Source organism: Myotis daubentonii, chromosome 16, assembly GCF_963259705.1.
Source record: "Myotis daubentonii chromosome 16, mMyoDau2.1, whole genome shotgun sequence".
Lineage (NCBI taxonomy): Eukaryota > Metazoa > Chordata > Mammalia > Chiroptera > Vespertilionidae > Myotis > Myotis daubentonii.
Window position 1 is genome coordinate 21991889 of NC_081855.1, and position 19648 is coordinate 22011536.

The 19648-nt window shown below is 42.0% G+C and overlaps 1 protein-coding gene across 1 annotated transcript in view; it reads left to right on the top strand.

Moving 5' to 3' along the window:
- The first annotated feature begins 2030 nt into the window (after positions 1-2030).
- The window catches only part of METTL16 (methyltransferase 16, RNA N6-adenosine), a 78337-nt gene continuing 60719 nt past the window's right edge, over positions 2031-19648 (top strand). The window contains exons 1-2 of the mRNA XM_059669151.1: positions 2031-2170; positions 8472-8599. Coding sequence (XP_059525134.1) covers positions 8472-8599 — 128 coding nt within the window. The 5' untranslated portion in view covers positions 2031-2170. The remainder of the gene's footprint in view (positions 2171-8471; positions 8600-19648) is intronic.

Genomic DNA, 19648 nt, shown 5'->3' on the forward strand with positions numbered 1-19648 from the left:
TGAAACATTCAGCTAGCCATTTAGAAAAGGTTCATATCTCACTAGATTCCAGACAGATTAAATATAACGATAGTGAATATTTAAAGAATGAACACCAATCCTCTTCATACTCTTTCCAAAATATTGAAGAGGAAGGAACACTTTCACACTTACTCTAGATTACCCTGAAACAAAAATCAGACAATGATACCACAAAAAAAGAAATCAACACCAATATCCCTTATTAATATTAATGCAAAATCCTCAACAAAATACTAGCAAACCGAGTTCAACAGCATATTAAAATACAATATGACTAAGTGGGTCTACTCTTGGAATGCAAGGAAAGTTTAGCATATGAAAATCAATTAATATACCACATAAACCGAATGAAGGGGGGAAAACCAAATGTAGACAAAGCATTTGACAAAGCATTTAGCACCACTTTTTGATAAAAACACTCAACAAACTAGGAACAGAAGGAAACTACCTCAAGATAATAAAGGCTACACAGAAATGAAAAGCCCCAGCTAATGGCATACTCAATGGTGAAAGACCAAAAGCGTTTTCTTTAAGATGAGCAGCAATAAGACAAGAATGCCCGCTTATGCCACTTCTGTTCAACAGAGTACTGGAAGTTCTAGCCAGATCAAGTAGGCAAGGAAAAGAAATAAAAAGCATCAAAATTGGAAAGGAAGAAGTAAAATTACCTCTGTTCACAGATGACATGATTTTATATGTAGAAAACCTCAAGGATTCCAACAAAAAGAGGTAGAATAAACAGATTCTGCAAGGTTGCAGGATGCAAAATCAATACACAAAAACCAGCTCCATTTACAATAGCATGAAAAAGTATAAGATACTTTTGAATACACATAACCAAAGAGGTTTGTATAAGTTTGCTAGGGCTTCCACAACAAACTACCACAGACTAGGTAGCTTAAACAACAGAGATTTCTTTTCTCACAATTCTGGAGGCTTGGAAGGCCAAGATCCAGGCATCAGCAGGTTTGGTTTCTCCTGAGGATGGGCACCTTCTTGCTGTGTCCTTTCTTGGCCACCCCTCTGCGTTGTCTGCGACCTAATCTCCTCGCCTTATAAGAACACCAGTCATACTGTACTAGGGACGGCTCTGAAAACTTGACTTGGTCTTTTAAAATTCATTCCGTTTGGTACACAGTGAACTCTTTTAATTTGAAGACTTGTATCTTTCTCAGCTTCAGGAAATTTCTTCCATTCTTTTTCTTTTCATCCTCATCCGAGGATATGCTTTCATTGATTTAACAGAAATAGGAAGGGAGAGGGAGAGAAAAAGAAAAGCATCAGTTTGAGAGAGAAACATGGATGGGCTGCCTGACCTGGGATCCAACTGCAACTTAGACATGTGCCCGGACCAGGAACCGCGACCTGGGCAGGTAATAGACCTTTTTACGTCTATTGTAAAATGGGGAGACTAATGCTCACTCTACGTACCAGAGGGTAAAAATTAGTACAACCGCGTTGAAAAGAAAAATGAAATGTATTTAATAATGCTTCCAGCTCGAGGCAGGTAAAGATACACAAAGAACGTGGACTTGATGTCATCTGGGTGTAAGACCTTGAGCAAACGATCCCCAGCTACTCTTTCCACCTCACAGTTTATCTGTGATGTTTAAATGAGACATCCCAGTAGAGAGACCTGTTGCACAACCAACGCTAATTGCCCGCCACCAAATCTAAACGCCGTCTCCCCCGCCCCACTTCCATCCCTATATTTCCTGACCAGTCCCCGAGACTATGGTTTAGTAAGTCTAGAGTGAGGTCCAGAAAGCAATTTAAAAAAAAAAATCTACATTTGTCAAAAGTTACCTAGCAGATTCTAATGCAGGTACCTCCACCAAGGACTCAGCTTGTTACCACGCCTCCTCCCCACCCCACCCCCGCCCCGCCCCGCCTTTTTTTTTTTTTTTTTTTTGGTCAGAAGGCGCCGCTAACTCCAAGTCTCGCGACAGTTTATTCTTTCTTCAGACTCTACTAGAGATCGCGCGAGATGTTCATCGTCCAATCGCGAGGCTGGATGTCTGTCCAAGATGGCGACGCGCTGGGAGCGTAACATCTGCGTTTCTAGGAGCTTCGCGCTGCATATGGTTTGAGACTAGGGGTTAGAGGCCCGCTCCGGATTGGTGGTTTGGCTGGAACTTGGCCCGCAGAGGTAAGTCACTTACTGTCTTTCCCGATGGTGACGAGTTCACTTAGCCCATGGATCACCCAGGTTCCTCATTCTCGGGTGCTGGACTCCGGGGGTCTAGGGAGAGAGACCCGATAGGGGTCGGGGTGTGTGAGGGGTGAGGAGTTGACTAATAGGATGGAGACCACGACTGAAGTAGGGAAGGCCCCCGGGGCTGAGGAGGTTCGGAGAGATCGGAAACTGAGGCGGGAGGGCAAACCGAATGGCTAAGATGAAGGTGGGGAGCAGTGGGAGAGATGGAGAGCGGGCCGTGGCGGGACTTGGAAGGAAAAGTCGGGTTTATGAAGGAAGGCAACGAGGAAAAAGGGAGATTGGGGCTGACGTGGGAGGAATTTGTTAAGAAGGGATTCGAAATTCTGAAAGCGACATCTAGATTGCGTTAAGGTGCGTGGTAGTGGAAGAAGATTATTTAAGGCTCCAGAGAAACCAAGGGAACAAGTAGCGTCAGGGTTCGACTACTTTGGTTTTTTTTTTACGACCGACTCGGTCAGCCCGGAAGAAAAAGCCCCAACCTTAGGACTGAGCCTCTTTGGGAGTCAAGATGGGCGACTCTTCACCCGAATGAGGTGCTGTGTTTGCGTGAGAAGAGTCACACACCAGGGTTTTCAGTCAGCGAGTACCGAGTGCTTACTCTCCCAGGACCGGATTGCCTAGTTTGGTGCTGGGAAATCGCGTGAACAAGACAGACGAAAGATTTTCCCTCATGAAGCTCACTGGCATGGCAGATTTAAAAAAGAAGAAAAGGGAAATATATGGAATGTATGGAATGCCAAATGGGTAAGTTCTACGTAGAAGTTCGAAGCAAGTAAGGGCAACCAGGAGTGCGTTCACTACTGCAATTTTTAAGTAAAGATAGTAGGAAAGGCATCAGTGAGGTGACAGCTGATTCAGAGACCTGAACAAGGCCAGGGTATCTTGCATGGATGTGTTTCTGGTCGGAGAAAAGTCCACGCGGACCATACAAACACGAAAGCCCTGAGGCAGGAGTATACCAGAATTGATAAACAGCAAGGAGGCCCCTGTAGCTAAGGGCAGGATGGGCCAGGAAGAGGAAAGTAGATTAGGTTAGACTTAGAGAGAAGGAGGTGACCATGCTGATGGCGGGTGAGAGGTGACACTGAACTAAATTGAGGAACATGGTCCATTTAGCGGAGAGCCCGTTGCCTATAGGAGGAGCTTGATTCGCAAAGAAGTGGCTTTATCTATTCATTCTGTTCTGACCAAAAAGGTTGAGTAAGGTAGGAAATGAATCTGCCATATGTGAACGAAAAAGGGTCTATGCAATAAACCTGACAGGCTCATGGGGGCCACATGGCAGGCCTGATAAGCTCAGTCACCAAAATAACCACACACCATGGTCTGATCATAATAAATCCCAATTGGCCAGGTCATAGTGGGTAGTTACATCCCAGGCCTGTAGTTCTCTTTGCAAAGGTCAGTCTTTATCTTCAGTGAGCCCTGTCCATTGGTCTTATGCATTTAGGATAACATACCTTTAAAATGTCAGAGTGAATGAAGGAAAATGAAAAGGCCAGTATGCCTGGAGCACAGTGATGGAAGGGGGAAGTGGCAACAAATGAGGCTGGAAGGATAGGCAAGGCCTAGACCAGCGGTTCTCAACCTGTGGGTCGCGACCCCTTTGGCGGTCAAACGACCCGTTCACGGGTCGCCTAAGACCATCCTGCATATCAGATATTTACATTACGATTCATAACAGTAGCAACATTACAGTTATGAAGTAGCAATGAAAATAATGTTATGGTTGGGTCACAACATGAGGAACTGTATTTAAAGGGCCAGAAGGTTGAGAACCACTGGCCTAGATCTATACCAGTGATGGCGAACCGTTTGAGCTCGGCATGTCAGCATTTTGAAAAACCCTAACTTAACTCTGGTGCCGTGTCACATATAGAAATTTTTTGATATTTGCAACCATAGTAAAACAAAGTTTATATTTTTGATATTTATTTTATATATCTAAAGGCCATTTAACAAAGAAATATCAACCCAAAAAATGAGTTCACGTGTCACCTTTGACACACGTGTCATAGGTTCGCCATCACTGAATACCTTGTTAATAATTTTGGACTTTATCAGCCTAATAGCTTTAGGAAGCCACTGAGGGGATTTAGCAAAGAATATTCAGATTTGTTTGGGATGGGGTAGAGAAGACTTTCTGCTATGTGAAAAGTGGATTGCAGGGGCAAGATCGGTTATAGAGAGATCAGTTACCGTAATCCAAGAAAGATGATAATGACCTGGGTTAGTAATGTGTAGTTGTGAAGGGTGAAAAATTATCAAGAAATAATGAGGAGATAGAGAATATTCAGGACATGGTGTGTTTGGAATTGGGGGGGTGGGGTGGAGAAGATACTAAAGATTTCTGGATTGTGCACCAGAAGAAAGATAGTGGTGTCATTCAGTGAAATAGGGAAGGTCAGATGAGGACCATTTGGGGGTGGGTAGAAGTTATTTAACTTTGGACATGTTGTGCATGAAATACTTTTGAACCATTCAAATGAGAAGTCTAGCGGGCAGTTGGATATATGATTTGGAAAGGTCTGGGGTGAAGACAGTTCTTTTTTGAAAATGGTTGTTAAATTTGCAGTGTAGAAAGCTGTCAAAAAACATTTCTGAAATAGAGTGAACAGATTTACGACTATGTAAAATTACATCTCAAACAAAGCTTGCAAAGAAAAGGTGCTTGTTGCTAGGGGATATGGCTTAATAGGGGGTATGGCTTAACCGGGAGATCAAGGAAGGAAAGACATTCCTGAAGAAGAGATGCTTGAAGTGTGATAGTAAGGATGAGTAGGAATTCATCAGGTGAGGTGGGGTGGGAGGAGATGGGGGTGGGGGGGGAGACATTATAGACCAGCGATTTTTAATTGATGTGCCATGAGAATTTTTAAAATATGTAATACCTGACTATTTAGGTTAAAAAAAAAAAAAGGCAACAGCCCACACAGCAATAGCTGTCCTCTGTGAATAAATACGTAAATAATTTTTTGTCAGATCAGTAAAAAATGTAATAGGTTTTTTGGTGTACTGCAGAATTTTAGTAATTTGTTTAAGTGCCATGAGATGAACAAGGTTGAAATCGCTCTCATAGACAAAAGGAGTAATCTGTGTAAAGATCCTATTGCCAGAGTGGAGGAATAGAAGAATGAGCTCAGGGGTGTGTGTGTGTGTGAGAGAGAGAGACTTAAGCTGATAGTGAAGAAATAGGTGAATCCACACCAGGCTGGACCTAATTTGTATGCTGAAGTAAGGTTTTTTGTTTTTATCCTAAGAGTAAGGTTTTGAGCAAGTGGGCATACGAGGAGGATGTAATAAGGTTTGTGTTTAGAAATGATCACTGCAAAATGGAAAAAAGAATGGAGAGAATAAAAGTGGAGTCAGGGAGACCAATTAAGAGACTGCTATAGCAATCTAGGTAACTTGTATTTGGCTTATATTGATGGAAACGGAAAAATTGATGGATTTGGGAGATTTTTAGTGGATTAAATCCACATGACTGTTATTTCTTGGAATATGAGAGGGATAGAGAGCTATCAGGTGACTCCTAGGTTTCTGGCTTACATAATACTGTTTAGATGAATGCTCATTATAAAAAAGAGTGGAAAATGCAGAATGGTATAAAGAAAAAAAGAAAAATCACCTACCATGCAGAGATATGTAGTATTCTAAAATATTTTTTAAATTACCAACTACTTAGAGATTTACTAAACCACTGGCTTTTCTTCTAGTTTTAATTTATTGCTATAAATACATTCACTTTTTTCCTCTTTATAATCTGGTAGAAGACAAATTATGTTTGTTTTCATTTGGTTTTAGCTACCTAGAAGTGACAAGGCTGACATTTATAAAGGAAGTTGGAATAGAAGATAATTTTTGAAACTTAAGTGATTTTTGGTACACTACAAATTATCAGTCCATGCAAGGCTACTGTAAAACTAACCTCTGATTATAATATTCTTGGCTGTAGATTATAGTACCTTCTGCTACTTTGATATTTTTAAAGGCATAATTTCCAATTTTCTTTCCTTGGTTAAAAAAAAAAAGACTCATCATATGCTGTGTATATTATTGTGACAAAATATATATAACAAAATTTATCATTTTAACCACTTTTAAGTATACTATTCAGTGACGTTAAATATATTCAGTGTTGTGCGACCATCAACACTATGCATTTCTAGAAGTTTTTAATCCTAAACAGAAACCGCGTACCCATTAAAGAATGACTCATTATTTCTCCCTCTCCCAAACCCACAGAAAAATCTATTCTACGCTACCTGTATGAATTTTCCTAATCTTGGTACCTCATATAAATGGGATAATACAATATTTAACATAATACAATACCCCTTTTGGATGTGGCTTGTTACCCTTGTTTTTAAAATTTGTCCATGCTTAGCATGTATCAGAATTTCATTCTTTTTTATGGTTAAACTAGAGGCCCGGTGCACAGATTCATGCACTGGTGGGGTCCCTTAGCCAGCTCTGCACCCTTCTACAATCCGGGACCCCTTGGGGGATGTTGGACTGCTGGGATCCGGCTGAAACCGGTAGTCCAACATTCCCTGAGGGATAAAGTAGTGTGTGAAGCAGCAGGTGGCTGGGGAGGAACCTGGACCTGGCGCTGGGGTGCTCACCCTCATCCTGGCCCTGCGGACCCTGCCTCCGCTGCTTGGTAGCACTGCCACAGAGGCAGGAGAGGCTCCCAGCACTCACCAGCCGTGAGCCCAGCATTGGCACCAGTCAGTCAGTCAGCTGAGCAGCCCTCACTGTGAGAATGCACTGACCACCAGGGGGCAGCTCCTGCATTGAGTGTCTGCCCCCTGGTGGTCAGTATGCATCATAGCGACCAGTCAAACAGCCTACTGGTCGAGAGGTCACTTAGGGTTTTATATATATACAGGAGGCCTAGTGCATGAAATTCATGCACTCCAGGGGAGAGGGTCCCCTCTCAGCCTGGCCTGCACCCTCTCGCAGTCCGGGACCCCATGGGGACTGGGCCTAAGCCGTCAGTCGGACATCCTTAGCACTGCCACGGAGGCAGGAGAAGCTCTCACCACTGCCACTGTACTCACCAGCCATGAGCCAGGCTTCTGGCTGAGCGGTGCTCCCCCTGTGGGAGCGCACTGACCACCAAGGGGCAGCTCCTGCATTGAGTGTCTGCCCCCTGGTGGTCAGTGCACATCATAGTGACCAGTTGTTCCACTGTTCAGTTGATTTGCATATTAGCCTTTTATTATATAGGACTAGAGGCCCAGTGCACAGATTCGTGCACGGATGGTGTCTGGCTGCCCCACCCCAATTGGGGCCAATTGAGGCCAGCTGGCTCGGGGGAGGAGATGTGAGAGGTGGGCTGCTGGGGGAAGGGGTCAGGCGAGGTGCCCGGCCAGCCCTGCCCCAATTTGGCCAGTTGGCAGGCTGCAGTGAGCATCACAGAGACCAGTCATTCTGGTCGTTTTAGTCACTTGGCTTTTATATATAGATATAGATAATATTCCATTGTATGCATATACCACATTCTGTTTATTCATCTGTACAGTGGGGCCTTGACTTATGAGTTTAATTCATTCCGTGACGGAGCTCGTTAAGGAGCTCATTAACTCGAATTACTCTGTCAACTCAAAGCAAAAAATGGGCCGAGAGACGGCTCGTATCTCGGAAAAACTCGTTAGTCGGGACACTCATAAGTCAAGGCCCCACTGTATATGGATATTTGGGGTTGTTTCCACCTTTTGGCTGTTGTGAATATGATGCTATGAACATTGGTAAACAAATATATGTTTAAGTCCCTGCTTTTAGTTTTTTTGTGCATACTTCGGATTGGAAATGCTGGATCTTATGGTGGTTCTGTTTTTTAACTTTTTAAAGAACCACCAAATTGTTTTCCATAGTAGTTGTACTGTTTTATGTTCCCACCTGCAATACATGAGGGCTCTAATTTTTTCATATCCTTTCCAACATTTATTATTTTCTTCTAAAATTTTTTAAATAATTGCCAGCTATCCTAATGGGTAAAGTGGTATCTTATTGTGGTTTTGATTTGCATTTCTCTAATGACAGATCATGATGAGCATCTTTCATATTCTTATTTGTTATATACATTTAAAAATATATCTTCTACTTTCTCACTTGATTGGTAAGGATGTGTTGACTGTAACTGTTGACTTGGCAACCATAGGTTTTCCCCATTAATATATTTTTAAACTAAATATGTTCGTTTTTTCCTTTTTTTTTCTTTTTAAAGATGGCTCTGAGTAAATCAATGCATGCAAGAAATAGATACAAGGACAAACCTCCTGACTTTGCATATCTGGCATCCAAATATCCAGATTTTAAGCAACATATTCATATAAATCTGAATGGAAGAGTGAGGTAGGTAACAGATGAAGAATTCTGGATACTGTATTATTCTAGTGTAATCTGAATGGATACAGTGTAGTGGAAAGTGTACTGGACTGATAGTAGACCTGAATACTAATCCTAGACATTTTATTAAACATCTTATCTGACCTTGGACAAATTATGTACCGCTTTGGATTTTAACTTTTTAATCTATAAGGTGAGAGGATTGGACCAAATGTTTTTTAGTTTCCCCTGGCTTTAAAAAAAAACCCCTCTAAATGTCCAAATTATTACTTACCCATCAGAGATCCCGGAGTAACTGCAGAAACCTTAAAATTGTGCTCTGAAACTTGGTAGCTGGTGCCCTGGTTAGTGTGGCTCAGTTGGCTGGACATTGTCCCGTGCATGCAAAAGTTGCTGGTTTGATTCCCAGTCAGGGCACATGCCCAGGTTGTGGGCTCAATCCGTGATAGGGGACGTTCAGGAAGCAATCGATTGATGTTTCTCTCTCTCTCTCTGTCTCCCTCTCCCTTCCTCTCTCTGTAAAAATCAATTTTTAAAAATCTAAAAAAATAAAATCAAACTTGGTGGCTGGTGAGCGTCTAAAGTCTTTTTTTTTTTTTTAAGTGTGTTATTTTGAGGTAGGAAAATACTAGCCATGATATCAAAACTGTGATTTCACAGATATTATTACTTAGGATGTCACTACATTTAAGTTAAAAAGTTGATTTTAAAAAGTTGAGAAAATAGTATGACTGCTTCAGGAAATGACTAAGATTATAATAATGGTATGGGAGATTATAATAACTGATGTGTATGATATACCCTTGAGAAGGAAACGTTTGACTGCATTCCTAAACTCTATGGGAGTTACAGAGTGGATGGAAATTCCAAGTCAGCCTGGGGAAAGGTGTGGTGATTTAGCTATGGGTGCCGGAGAAGGAGGAACAGGATTTTTGTGGAGAAGAGACAAGGTAAGGAATAATAGGATCATTGTGCTGATCTCTTCCTTTCTCTTAGCAGTCTTCTTATGACTTTAGAAACAGAGGTCCTAGGGCAGGACTTAACCTGGGGACCAAGATACCTTAGAAATCATATAAAAGTATTTAAAAATATATTTATGTTCATTTTTCTGGGAAATAATCCTTAGTTTTCATTTGTCTACTTCATTCAGTAAAAAGTTGACTCACAGCCTCAATTATGAATGCTTGTACTACTTAATATTTATTGATTGACCATTCTGTGCTAAGTTCTAGAAGAGCCACAATAAATAAGAAAGACAAGTGGATGTGTGTTACCTGCTGTTGAGTTGGCTCTGGTTCCTGGTGTCCCTATGAATGAGTGATGTCCACAGTGTCCTGTCCTTAACAAGCCCTGCTCAACTCCACAGACTCACTTCTCTGACTTTTTAGAGTCAGTCCATCTCATATTTGGTCTCCTCTTTTCCTGCCCAGCAGTATTGTCTTTTCCAGAGAGCCTTGCCTCTCCCGATGTGCCCAGAGTAGGACAGCTTCAATTTTGTCGTTTTTGCTTCCAGCGATGTTTCAGGCTTAACTTGCTCTAGGACCCACTTGTTCATCTTTCTGTTGGTCCAGGGCCTTTAGAGCTTTCCTCTAACACCATATTTCAAATGAATCAATTTTTTTCTGTCCAACTTTCACATCCATACATAGTAATTGGGAATACGAGGGTGTGGTCTCTAATGACATTTTGCTCTTGGTGATCTTTCCTAATTCTTCCATTTCTGCCCTTTTGAGTCTCAGTCTTTTCTTGATTTCTTGGCTATAGTCTCCGTTTGAATTGATGACTGAACCAATATAAGCAAAATCTTTAACAATTCCAGGGTCTTCTTTCAAAGTTAAAGTTATGTATTTCTTCTACAGTTTTTCATCTTGATGTTCAAATACAGTCTTGCTTTGGCACTTCTTTCGTTTTCATTGGAAGTTGTTTCAAATCATTGCTACTTTCTGCCAGTAAGATGGTGTCGTCTGCACATCTTAAGTTATTCATAGTACTTCTACCAATTTTCACTCCTCCCCCTGAGTCTGGCCCAGTTTTTCATATATGTTTTGCCTACAGATTAGAATAGGAAAAGACAAAAAAAACACCTATCTTTGCAGTTTACACACCAGTGGGGAAAGTGGACAAATAAACAAGCAATTAACCTTGTTTGCCTCAGTGTGTCAGAATGTGTGGGGTTTGCAGTGGAATCACATAAAAGGGAAATCTGACCTCAGCTTTGGGATTTAGAGAATCATTTGAAAGAGAAGTGGTATCTTAGTTGAGTTCTGAAGAATGAGTAGAAGTTAGCCAGGTAGAAAGAAGAATATCACAGACTGAAGGAGCAGCATGTGCAAGGAGCACTGAGTAGTAGGGGAACTGCGAAGTTGAACATGCCTAAAATGTGGTGGACAAGTGACCGGAGATAGGGCTGGGGAGGATTATGTTTGTCCTTTATAAGGCCTAGTGAGGAGGTTGGAATTTATCTTAAGGACATGGTGTGGAGAGTTCTAGTGTCTTTAGAGTTACCCATCCCTGTTCTTATTCACTAAAGTTTTAAAGTAGGGGAATAACATATTCAGAATTGTGCTTAGGCAGATGTATTCTAGGAGTAATGTGGAGGATGGATTGCAGGGGAAATTAAGACTGGAGGTACAGAGAAGTAAGTAGAAAATGGTTTTAATAATCCAGATTAGATACATTAGTGGCCTAACTAGGTAGAGGTAGTAGGTATAGAGATTACTGGATGGATTTGAGAGAAATTCATGGATAGAATAGCAGGACATGTTGGAAATTAAGAAGTAGGAGCCCAGTATGGTGTTTAGGATTTCAAATTAGCAAGAGGATAGGTAGTAGTGCCATTGCTGAAGAAGGGACAAGGGGAAATGAGCTGATTTGGGGGAGGTGATGTTTTCAGTTTCCAGCATATAGAATATGAGAAGTCTCTGGGATATTCAAGTGGAGTATTTCGTAGGCAATTGAGAACAGAAGTCTGAAGGACACCAGTAATGTGGGGGTGTTACTAGTGAAGGTCCTGGGTCTTTGAGCTGAATGCTAAAGAATGAATAGAAGCAGAGGGAAGAATTCCAAGTATAGAGAACAGAATTTTGTGAAAGGTATGTTAAGTTTGGAGACTTGCATGTAGATAGGGCTAAAGCGAATATAAGATAGCAGATTGGGGAAGAAAAGATGAGACTAAAAGGAAAACAGAACAAGTCACAAAGAGCCTTTCGTAGCATACAAATAGAATGGCCTTGATTGCTTAGACATTGAGGAACCAGAAGAGGATTTTTAAGATGGTTAGATTTTGTAAATGGTTTAAGATTTTTTTTTTTTTTTAAATCATTCAGGCCCAGCTGGTGTGGCTTAGTGGTTGAGCGTCAACCTATGAACCAGGAGGTCCCGGTTTGATTCCCAGTCAGGGCACATGCCCGGGTTGTGGACTTGATCCATAGGCTGCTGATCAGTGATTCTCTCTCATCATAGATGTTTCTATCTTTCCTCCTCCTTTCCTCTCTGAAATCAATAAGAAATATTAAAAAAAAAATCACTTAGAGCAGACCAAACAGATCTGTTAACACATTTCTGAATAGACATTCAATAAATATTTGTTCAGTCATGAGAATAATTTCTCTATAAAATCTATTTTCCTAATCCATTTACCTAAGTCATACCTAAAATAAAAATTACACATAAATGAAAAAGGGATAGGCAAATAAGAGTTCCTTCCAAATCTGCAAAATTAAAATACAAGGCAAAAAAGCATGAAATTGGAAAAGGTGCTTGTTTATATTAATAAAAGAAATAATTTTCAATGAAAATTTTAAAATGAAGACTTAGCGTTTTAAACAATACAGCAGAAATATCTTTTAAAAAGTGTTTGACAATTTGGAGACATTTCTCTTTGTATTTCTAACCAAATAGAAATACTTGGTTAGCAGTGCTATTAACTATTAATCAGACATTATCTTAGTTAATATCAAAACAATATTTTGATTAATACCAAACAGTGTTTGGTTAATACTGTCACCAAAAATAAACTCCAGAGGATCCGTGAATGCTTCGAAGACAATTAGATACAAATACTTTTTTTTAATCCTCACCCAAGGTTATTTTTCCATTGATCATTTTAGAGGTTGGAAGAGAGAGGGAAAGACAGACAGAAACATTGATGTGAGAGAAACACATTGATTGGTTGCCTCCTGCACACACCCCTACTGGGGCTGGCAAACCTGCAACCAAGGTATGAGGTATGGGGCCCTTGAACAGGAATCCCTGGGCCAACGCTCTAACCACGGAGAAAACTGGCCAGGGCTTTTTTCCCCTTTTTATTGAATTTATTGGGGTGACACTGGTTAACAAAATTATAGAGGTTTCAGGTCTGTACACTGTATTGTGTGTTCACCCCAAGTCAAATCTCCATCCATCACCACTTATCCCCCCTATATCCTCCTAAACCTACAAAATGAATGCATATTTTATTACTAGAGGCCCGGTGCACGAATTTGTGCACAGGCGGGCCCCTCGGGGTGGCCTGCAGAGATCCGGCCCCCGCTTGTGCCCCCAGCCTCACAGCCCCAGCCTGTGCCCGCAGCCCTGCAGCCCTGCAGCCCCACAGCCCCGCAGCCCTGCCTGGCATCCCGGCTTGGCATGGTACCGCTCCTTCACCTGCTTCACCATCCTGCCTTCGGGGCCATTGATGGGGGCCGGGCCCCCCACCCAGCTCCCTCAGTGCCTGGGAGCCTGGCAGCGGCCCCGCCCCCTGCTGCCACTGCTGGTCGCTGTCTGTGGGACGATTGGTTCCCCACTCACACCCGCCTTGACCTGGCACTGCCCCCTCACCTGCTCCACCATCCCGCTGTGGTCCTGCTCTCATTGTGTCCCATCAGGGCCAGCAGCATTTCCACTGCTGCTCACTGCCAGCACTGTGTCACCGACGCCTGCCATATTCTGTGCCACCCCCTGGTGGTCAGCGCACATCATAGTGAGCTGTGAAATGACCACCCAAGGGGACAATTTGCATATTAGGATTTTATTATATAGGATTTTAAAAAAAAATTTATTTTATCATTATTTTTCTATATGAATGCATGTTTTTTTAAAAAATAACTTGTATAGATTTATAACACTAAGAGGTGACTTAGAATATGTTCTGGCTTAGTCTGCTGCTTTCCTTATTGCGTTATAATATTCGGGAGAAAAAGAAAATTATATTTTATAGATAACTTGGTTATTGTCTACCTGAAAATACATTTGAGAATTACTTAAAAAATAAACAAATAAACAAGATTGCTGAATGAAATATGCATATAAATATTTAAAACATAAAACATTTATAAGAATCCTATCTAATAAAAGAGGAACATGGTAATTAGCCGTACATCCGCTACCCTTCCCATTCGCTAATCAGGGCGGTATGCAAATTAACTGCCAGCCAAGATGGCGGCCAGCAGCCGGGCAGCTTGAATTGAACATGAGGCTTGCTTGCTTGCTTCAGTGACGGAGGACTCCAACGTTCCCCGCCTGCCGCTGCCGGCCTCTGAGCTTGTAGTTTGAAACATTGTTACAAATATAGGAGCTAAACAAAACCCCAGAAACCTACTTTCAGCCAGCCGGGATCTCAGAGCTGGAGTTGAAACAGTGTTTCGATTATAGAACCCAAACAAACCAGGTACCTGCTTTCAGCAGTGGAGGCCTAAGAGCTGGAGCCAAGCCTCAGAGCTAAAGCTGGCCCAGAATAAAAAAAGAAAAAGAAAAAAAGAAGCGGTTGGGAGCTTCAGTCACTCGCCAGCCTGAAAATAGCCCTCAGCTCCTCACCCAGACTGGCCAGGCACCCCAGTGGGAACCCCCACCCTGAAGGGTGTGTGACCAACTGCAAACAGCCATCATCCTCTCATCCAGGCTGGCCAGGCACCCCAGTGGGGACCCCCACCCTGATCCAGGACACCCTTCAGGGCAAACCAGCCGACCCCCACCCGTGCACCAGGCCTCTATCTTATATAGTAAAAGGATAATATGCCTCCCAGCACCGGGATCAGCAGAGCCACAAGGCCTCCTGGCACTGGGATCAGCGTGACAGGGGACAGCGCCCAAACCCCCTGATCGCTCTGCGGCTCTGTGTGTGACAGGGGGCAGGGCCACAACCTCCCTATTGGCCCTGCTCTGTTCGTGACAGGGGAAGGCGCCCCAACCCCCTGATTGCCCTGCAGCTCTGTGTGTGACAGGGTGTGGCGCCCCAACCCCCTGATCGGCCCTGCTCTGTGTGTGACAGGGTGCGGCGCCTCAAACCCGCCCCCCCACAGGCCCTGCTCTGTGTGTGACGGGGTAGAGCCATAACCTCCCCATGGGCCCTGCCCTGAATGTGACAGTGGCGGCGCCCCAACCCCCTGATCGGCCCTGCTCTGTGGGTGATAGAGGGTGGCGCCCCAACCGCCCCCCACGGGCCCTGCTCTGTGTGTGACGGGGTAGAGCCATAACCTCCCCATCGGCCCTGCCCTGAGTGTGACAGGGTGCGGCGCCCCAACTCCCCTATTGGCCCTACTCTGTGAGTGACAGCGGGGAGCTCCTCAAACCCCTGATCGGCCCTGCTCTGTGCATGACAGGGGGGAGCTCCCCAACCCTCAGATCGACCCTGCTCTGTGCGTGATGGTATGGATCCCCAACCCCTCTGATGTGCCCTGCTCTGTGAGTGACAGGGGCCAGTGCCCCAACCCCCTGATTGGCCCTGCTCTGTGCGTGACAGGGGGTGGCGCCACAACCTCCCCATGGACCCTGCCTTGAGTGTGACAGGGGGCGGTGCCCCAACCCCCCAATCGGCCCTACCCTGAGCATGACTGAGGGTGGCATCACAACCTCCTGATCCGCCCTGCTCTGTGCATGACAGGGGGCGGCGCCCCAACTCCCCAATCGGCCCTGCTCTGAGCCCGACCAGGGACTGCACCTAGGAATTGGGCCTGCCCTCTGCCACCTGGGAGCAGGCCTAAGTCAGCAGATCGTTATCTCCCGAGGGGTCCCAGACTACAAGAGGGCACAGGCTGGGCTGAGGGACTCCCCCTACCCCCAGTGCACAAATTTTTGTGCACCGGGCCTCTAGTCTATAATAATAAAAGCGTAATATGCTAATTAGACCCGACATCCTTCTGGACGACCTTCCAGACAAAGCTGTGGCGGCATGGGCCAAGTCAGAGGCAGCCGCCATAGTGGTGGGGGCCAAGCCCCTTGCACAAATTTTGTGCATCGGACCTCTAGTTTTACATAAAAGAAAATTGATAGTTTTCCAAATACTAGTTAGAAAATATAGTTGCAATAAAAGATTCCATTTACATTAGCAAAGGGAAATAGATTTAGCAAGAAATATGTAAAGATTATGTAAAACAACAGAATTACCATCAGGCCTGGGTTCGATTCCAGTCAAGGGCACATGCCTGGGTTGTGGGCTCAAACCCCAGTTAGGGGCATGCAGGAAGCAGCCAATCAATGATTCTCTAATCATTGATGTTTTTATCTCCCTTTCTTTATGAAATCAATAAAAATATATATTAAAGAAAAGAAAAGAAGTCATTTCATTCGATATTTGTCCTCAATTTGTTGACTGTTGCCAGTTTTGTACCATAAACTTAAACTTTATGTATCCCTATTAAAAGAAAGTCTAGTAGTACTTTTAGATAAATTTTCTTTATTCAAAGCTTAGTCTGGCTTCACCCATTATTTCAAATCAGTTAAATCTGAAAAGGAGTGAAAATTGAGTTATCAGCTGTTAAAAGTGTGTATACATTTTTGTGTGACACCCTGTATTTGAAGATGTTTATCCTAAGGCTGTTATAACAAGGAAAATTGGAAATAATCTACATACCAGTGTGTAGGTTCTTAGAATGATGAGGTTCTGTACCCTGGAATGCCATGTAGCCTTTTTATAAAACATACTTTTGTTTCAAACTAAAACTAAAATATCTGCATTGATATGTTGTGCATTGAAAGGGACTGAAAGGTTATGAGCTGGGATGAAAAATCAAATTTGTCTATGAAGGGATGGGAAAAGGGTGAGGCAAGTTTGAGGAGAACTTCCTCATCGCTTTAAAGATAGGAGCAACATGAGCTTATTTATTAGTTGGCCATATAATATATTTAGGAGGGTAGGTGTAGGAGAGAGGAGTTGTACTTTTTTAATTTTTAGATGCAAATGACCTTGTTGCTCTGAGACATCATTCTCCATCCTGCTTACTTAGGTAGGAGACTTTGATGATTTTCAGCTTTGATAGAATAGTCTTTATTTTTATAATGTTTTTTAAATTAACTCCATGAGATATAAGAAAAAGAATGGCCAAAATATAAACCCACCAAATGATGGGAAAGGAATATCAGACAAAACATTATATTTGAGATGGATTGAAGTGTCATTTGTTTGTTCAACTCTTAAGTGGTCTCGTAAGGGATGCAGGGTGTGGTATAGGAAGAATGGGCAGTCTTAGTCATCCTAAGGACCAGTCTTAAGGGTACCACTAACCAACTGTGAGGTTTTAGATAATATTCTTAGCTTTACTGAGATTGAATTTCCTCATCTAAAAAAGAGGGATAAAAGGCCATACTTTGTTTTTAATATATTTTTATTGATTTCAGAAAGGAAGGGAGAGGGAGAGAGAGAGAGAGAAACATCAATGATGAGAGAGAACCATTGATTGGCTGCCTCCTATATGCCCCCCACTGGGCATCGAGCCTGCAACCCGGGCATGTGCCCCCCACCAGAATCAAACCTGGGACCCTTCAGTACGCAGGTGGACGCTCTATTCACTGAGCCAAGCTGGCTGGGGCAAAGGCCATACTTTGGATGGTTGTCACACAGGTTAGTAATAATGCATGCAAAGTGACTGGCACATTATACTCAGTAAATGACAGGTACTTTTATCATTATTAAGCCTGGTATAATTGATAAGGTGACGAGGATTGCTGATGTGATTGATATCACTTTGTTTTTCTTCCTTGCATCTCTCACTGCTTTGTTTTAATAATTTCTGACCATTGCAGTTAGATTTTAGTTTGTGCTTTTTATAGTTACCAGCCCCATAGGGACATTTTGCAATTTACTTGAGCCCTGTCAGTTGAGTTTGAATAGAGTGTGACACTTAACTGTTTTGTTTTTAAATCAAAGACCTAGAATTGAGGGGCTTTGTCATATCTTGTGACTATACCATTTTTAGCATCTCAGTGAAGATCTAATGAATTGAAATCAATGTTGGAGTAAAATTGGAAGGCTTAGGCCTTTGTTGTTACATCAGGTTCAATGTTAGAATGATTGATATTTTAACCATGTGTCACAGAATGTATCCTTCCAAATGCTGTCTGTAATGGTAATACTGTATTCATCAGTATCTGTGCAGAAGTCATTCTGGGGAAATCTGACATGAGCCTGTTGACAATAGCCTATTTTGTGAAGCTGGGCGTGTTAAACAAACAACAAAGACTGATGGAATAAATTGCTAATTTCCACGTGAGAGCTAATTTTAGTTCCTATGATTTCAGAAATGAGAATGAAAAAGATCTTGCCTATGTTCAGGATTATTTTAATGTCCCAGAGTGCTAAAGTGACCTAGATATTTAACTAGTAAAGTCGGGTGACTAGACTTTGTCCTACAAAAAGATTTCCAACCCTGAGATTAGTGTCTGTATTTTCTTAGAAGAAAATGAACACTTGTTTTTTTTAAAAAAAGTCTAAGAATCAACTCTTGATTTTTCAGCTTACTTTCCTCAATTAGACTAGCCTCTGCTTGATGTATTTTGCTTTTTGGAGATTAGCTTATTAATAAATTGTATGCTCTAGTCCATCAAAGTGAATACATATATATACACATATATACGTATATACACACATATATATACATATATAGAGAGAGTAGCAGAACTGTTTCTATAAACTACTGTTTGAAGACACTAAGAAAAAATTACATTGCTGGTTCTTTGCTCCAGATGTTTCATGAAGCTATGTAATAATGCTCAAGCTGCAGCACTATTTTTTTGGTGATTGCTGTCACGCGGGAAATGTTCCTGTTTGGTCTCCAACAGACTTGTCCTCCTTTCATGGAAATAAAGTACTCTGGAACCAAGGACCTGTTTTCCTTTTTTGAAATTGTTTTTTATTGTACAGACATTTTAGAGCCCTTAATGTGAAAGGACAGAAATATATTTTTCCTAACTACATTTATAATGGTAATGTTACAGACATAAAAGAAAAATGTCACAATTCTTCTACCATAAAAATCTATTTGTGTTTAAGCCCTTGTCCTTATATAGTAATTTTTGTGGTTGTAATTTTGATACAGATACAATCATAGGACTTATTTTTACCACCGCTTGATGACATTATATTATAAACATTTTCCATATAGTTACAAAACACTATTATGAAGGTGATACTATATGAAATGTATTTAGATAATATAAAAATATGAGGAGAATGAAAGTCTTCATTCCTACTCATTTACCCAACCGTTATACATACAGGGTCTTTTTTACTTTGTTTTTGTTTTATTTTTACAAGAATGTTATCATAATGTACATATATGCTTTTACTCAAACTTGTGGCTTTTTGTTTTTAACTCAAGGAATCCTCTTCATACAAGAATATGTGAATCAGCCCAGTCTTATTCCTTTCAATGACTGCAGAGTATTCTCTTGTGTGGATGTATTATAACTTTTTCAATCAACTCACTATTGTTTACTTTTAGGTCATTCCTAAATTTTTTGTAATACAGAACAGATTTATGTAACTGTTTCTCTTACTGTTGGTCTTTTTTTCCTCTATTTTCTTTTTCCCATCACCATTTTTTAAAAATATATTTTTATTCATTTTTTACAGAGAGGAAGGGAGAGGGATAGAGAGTCAGAAACATCGATGAGAGAGAAACATGGATCAGCTGCCTCCGGCACACCTCCCTCTGGGGATGTGCCTGCAACCAAGGTGCATGCCCTTGACCGGAATTGAACCTGGGACTCTTCAGTCCACAGGCTGACGCTCTACCCACTGAACCAAACCAGTCAGGGCTCCCATCACCATTTATTCCCTCTATGCCAATGGTTCTCAATCTT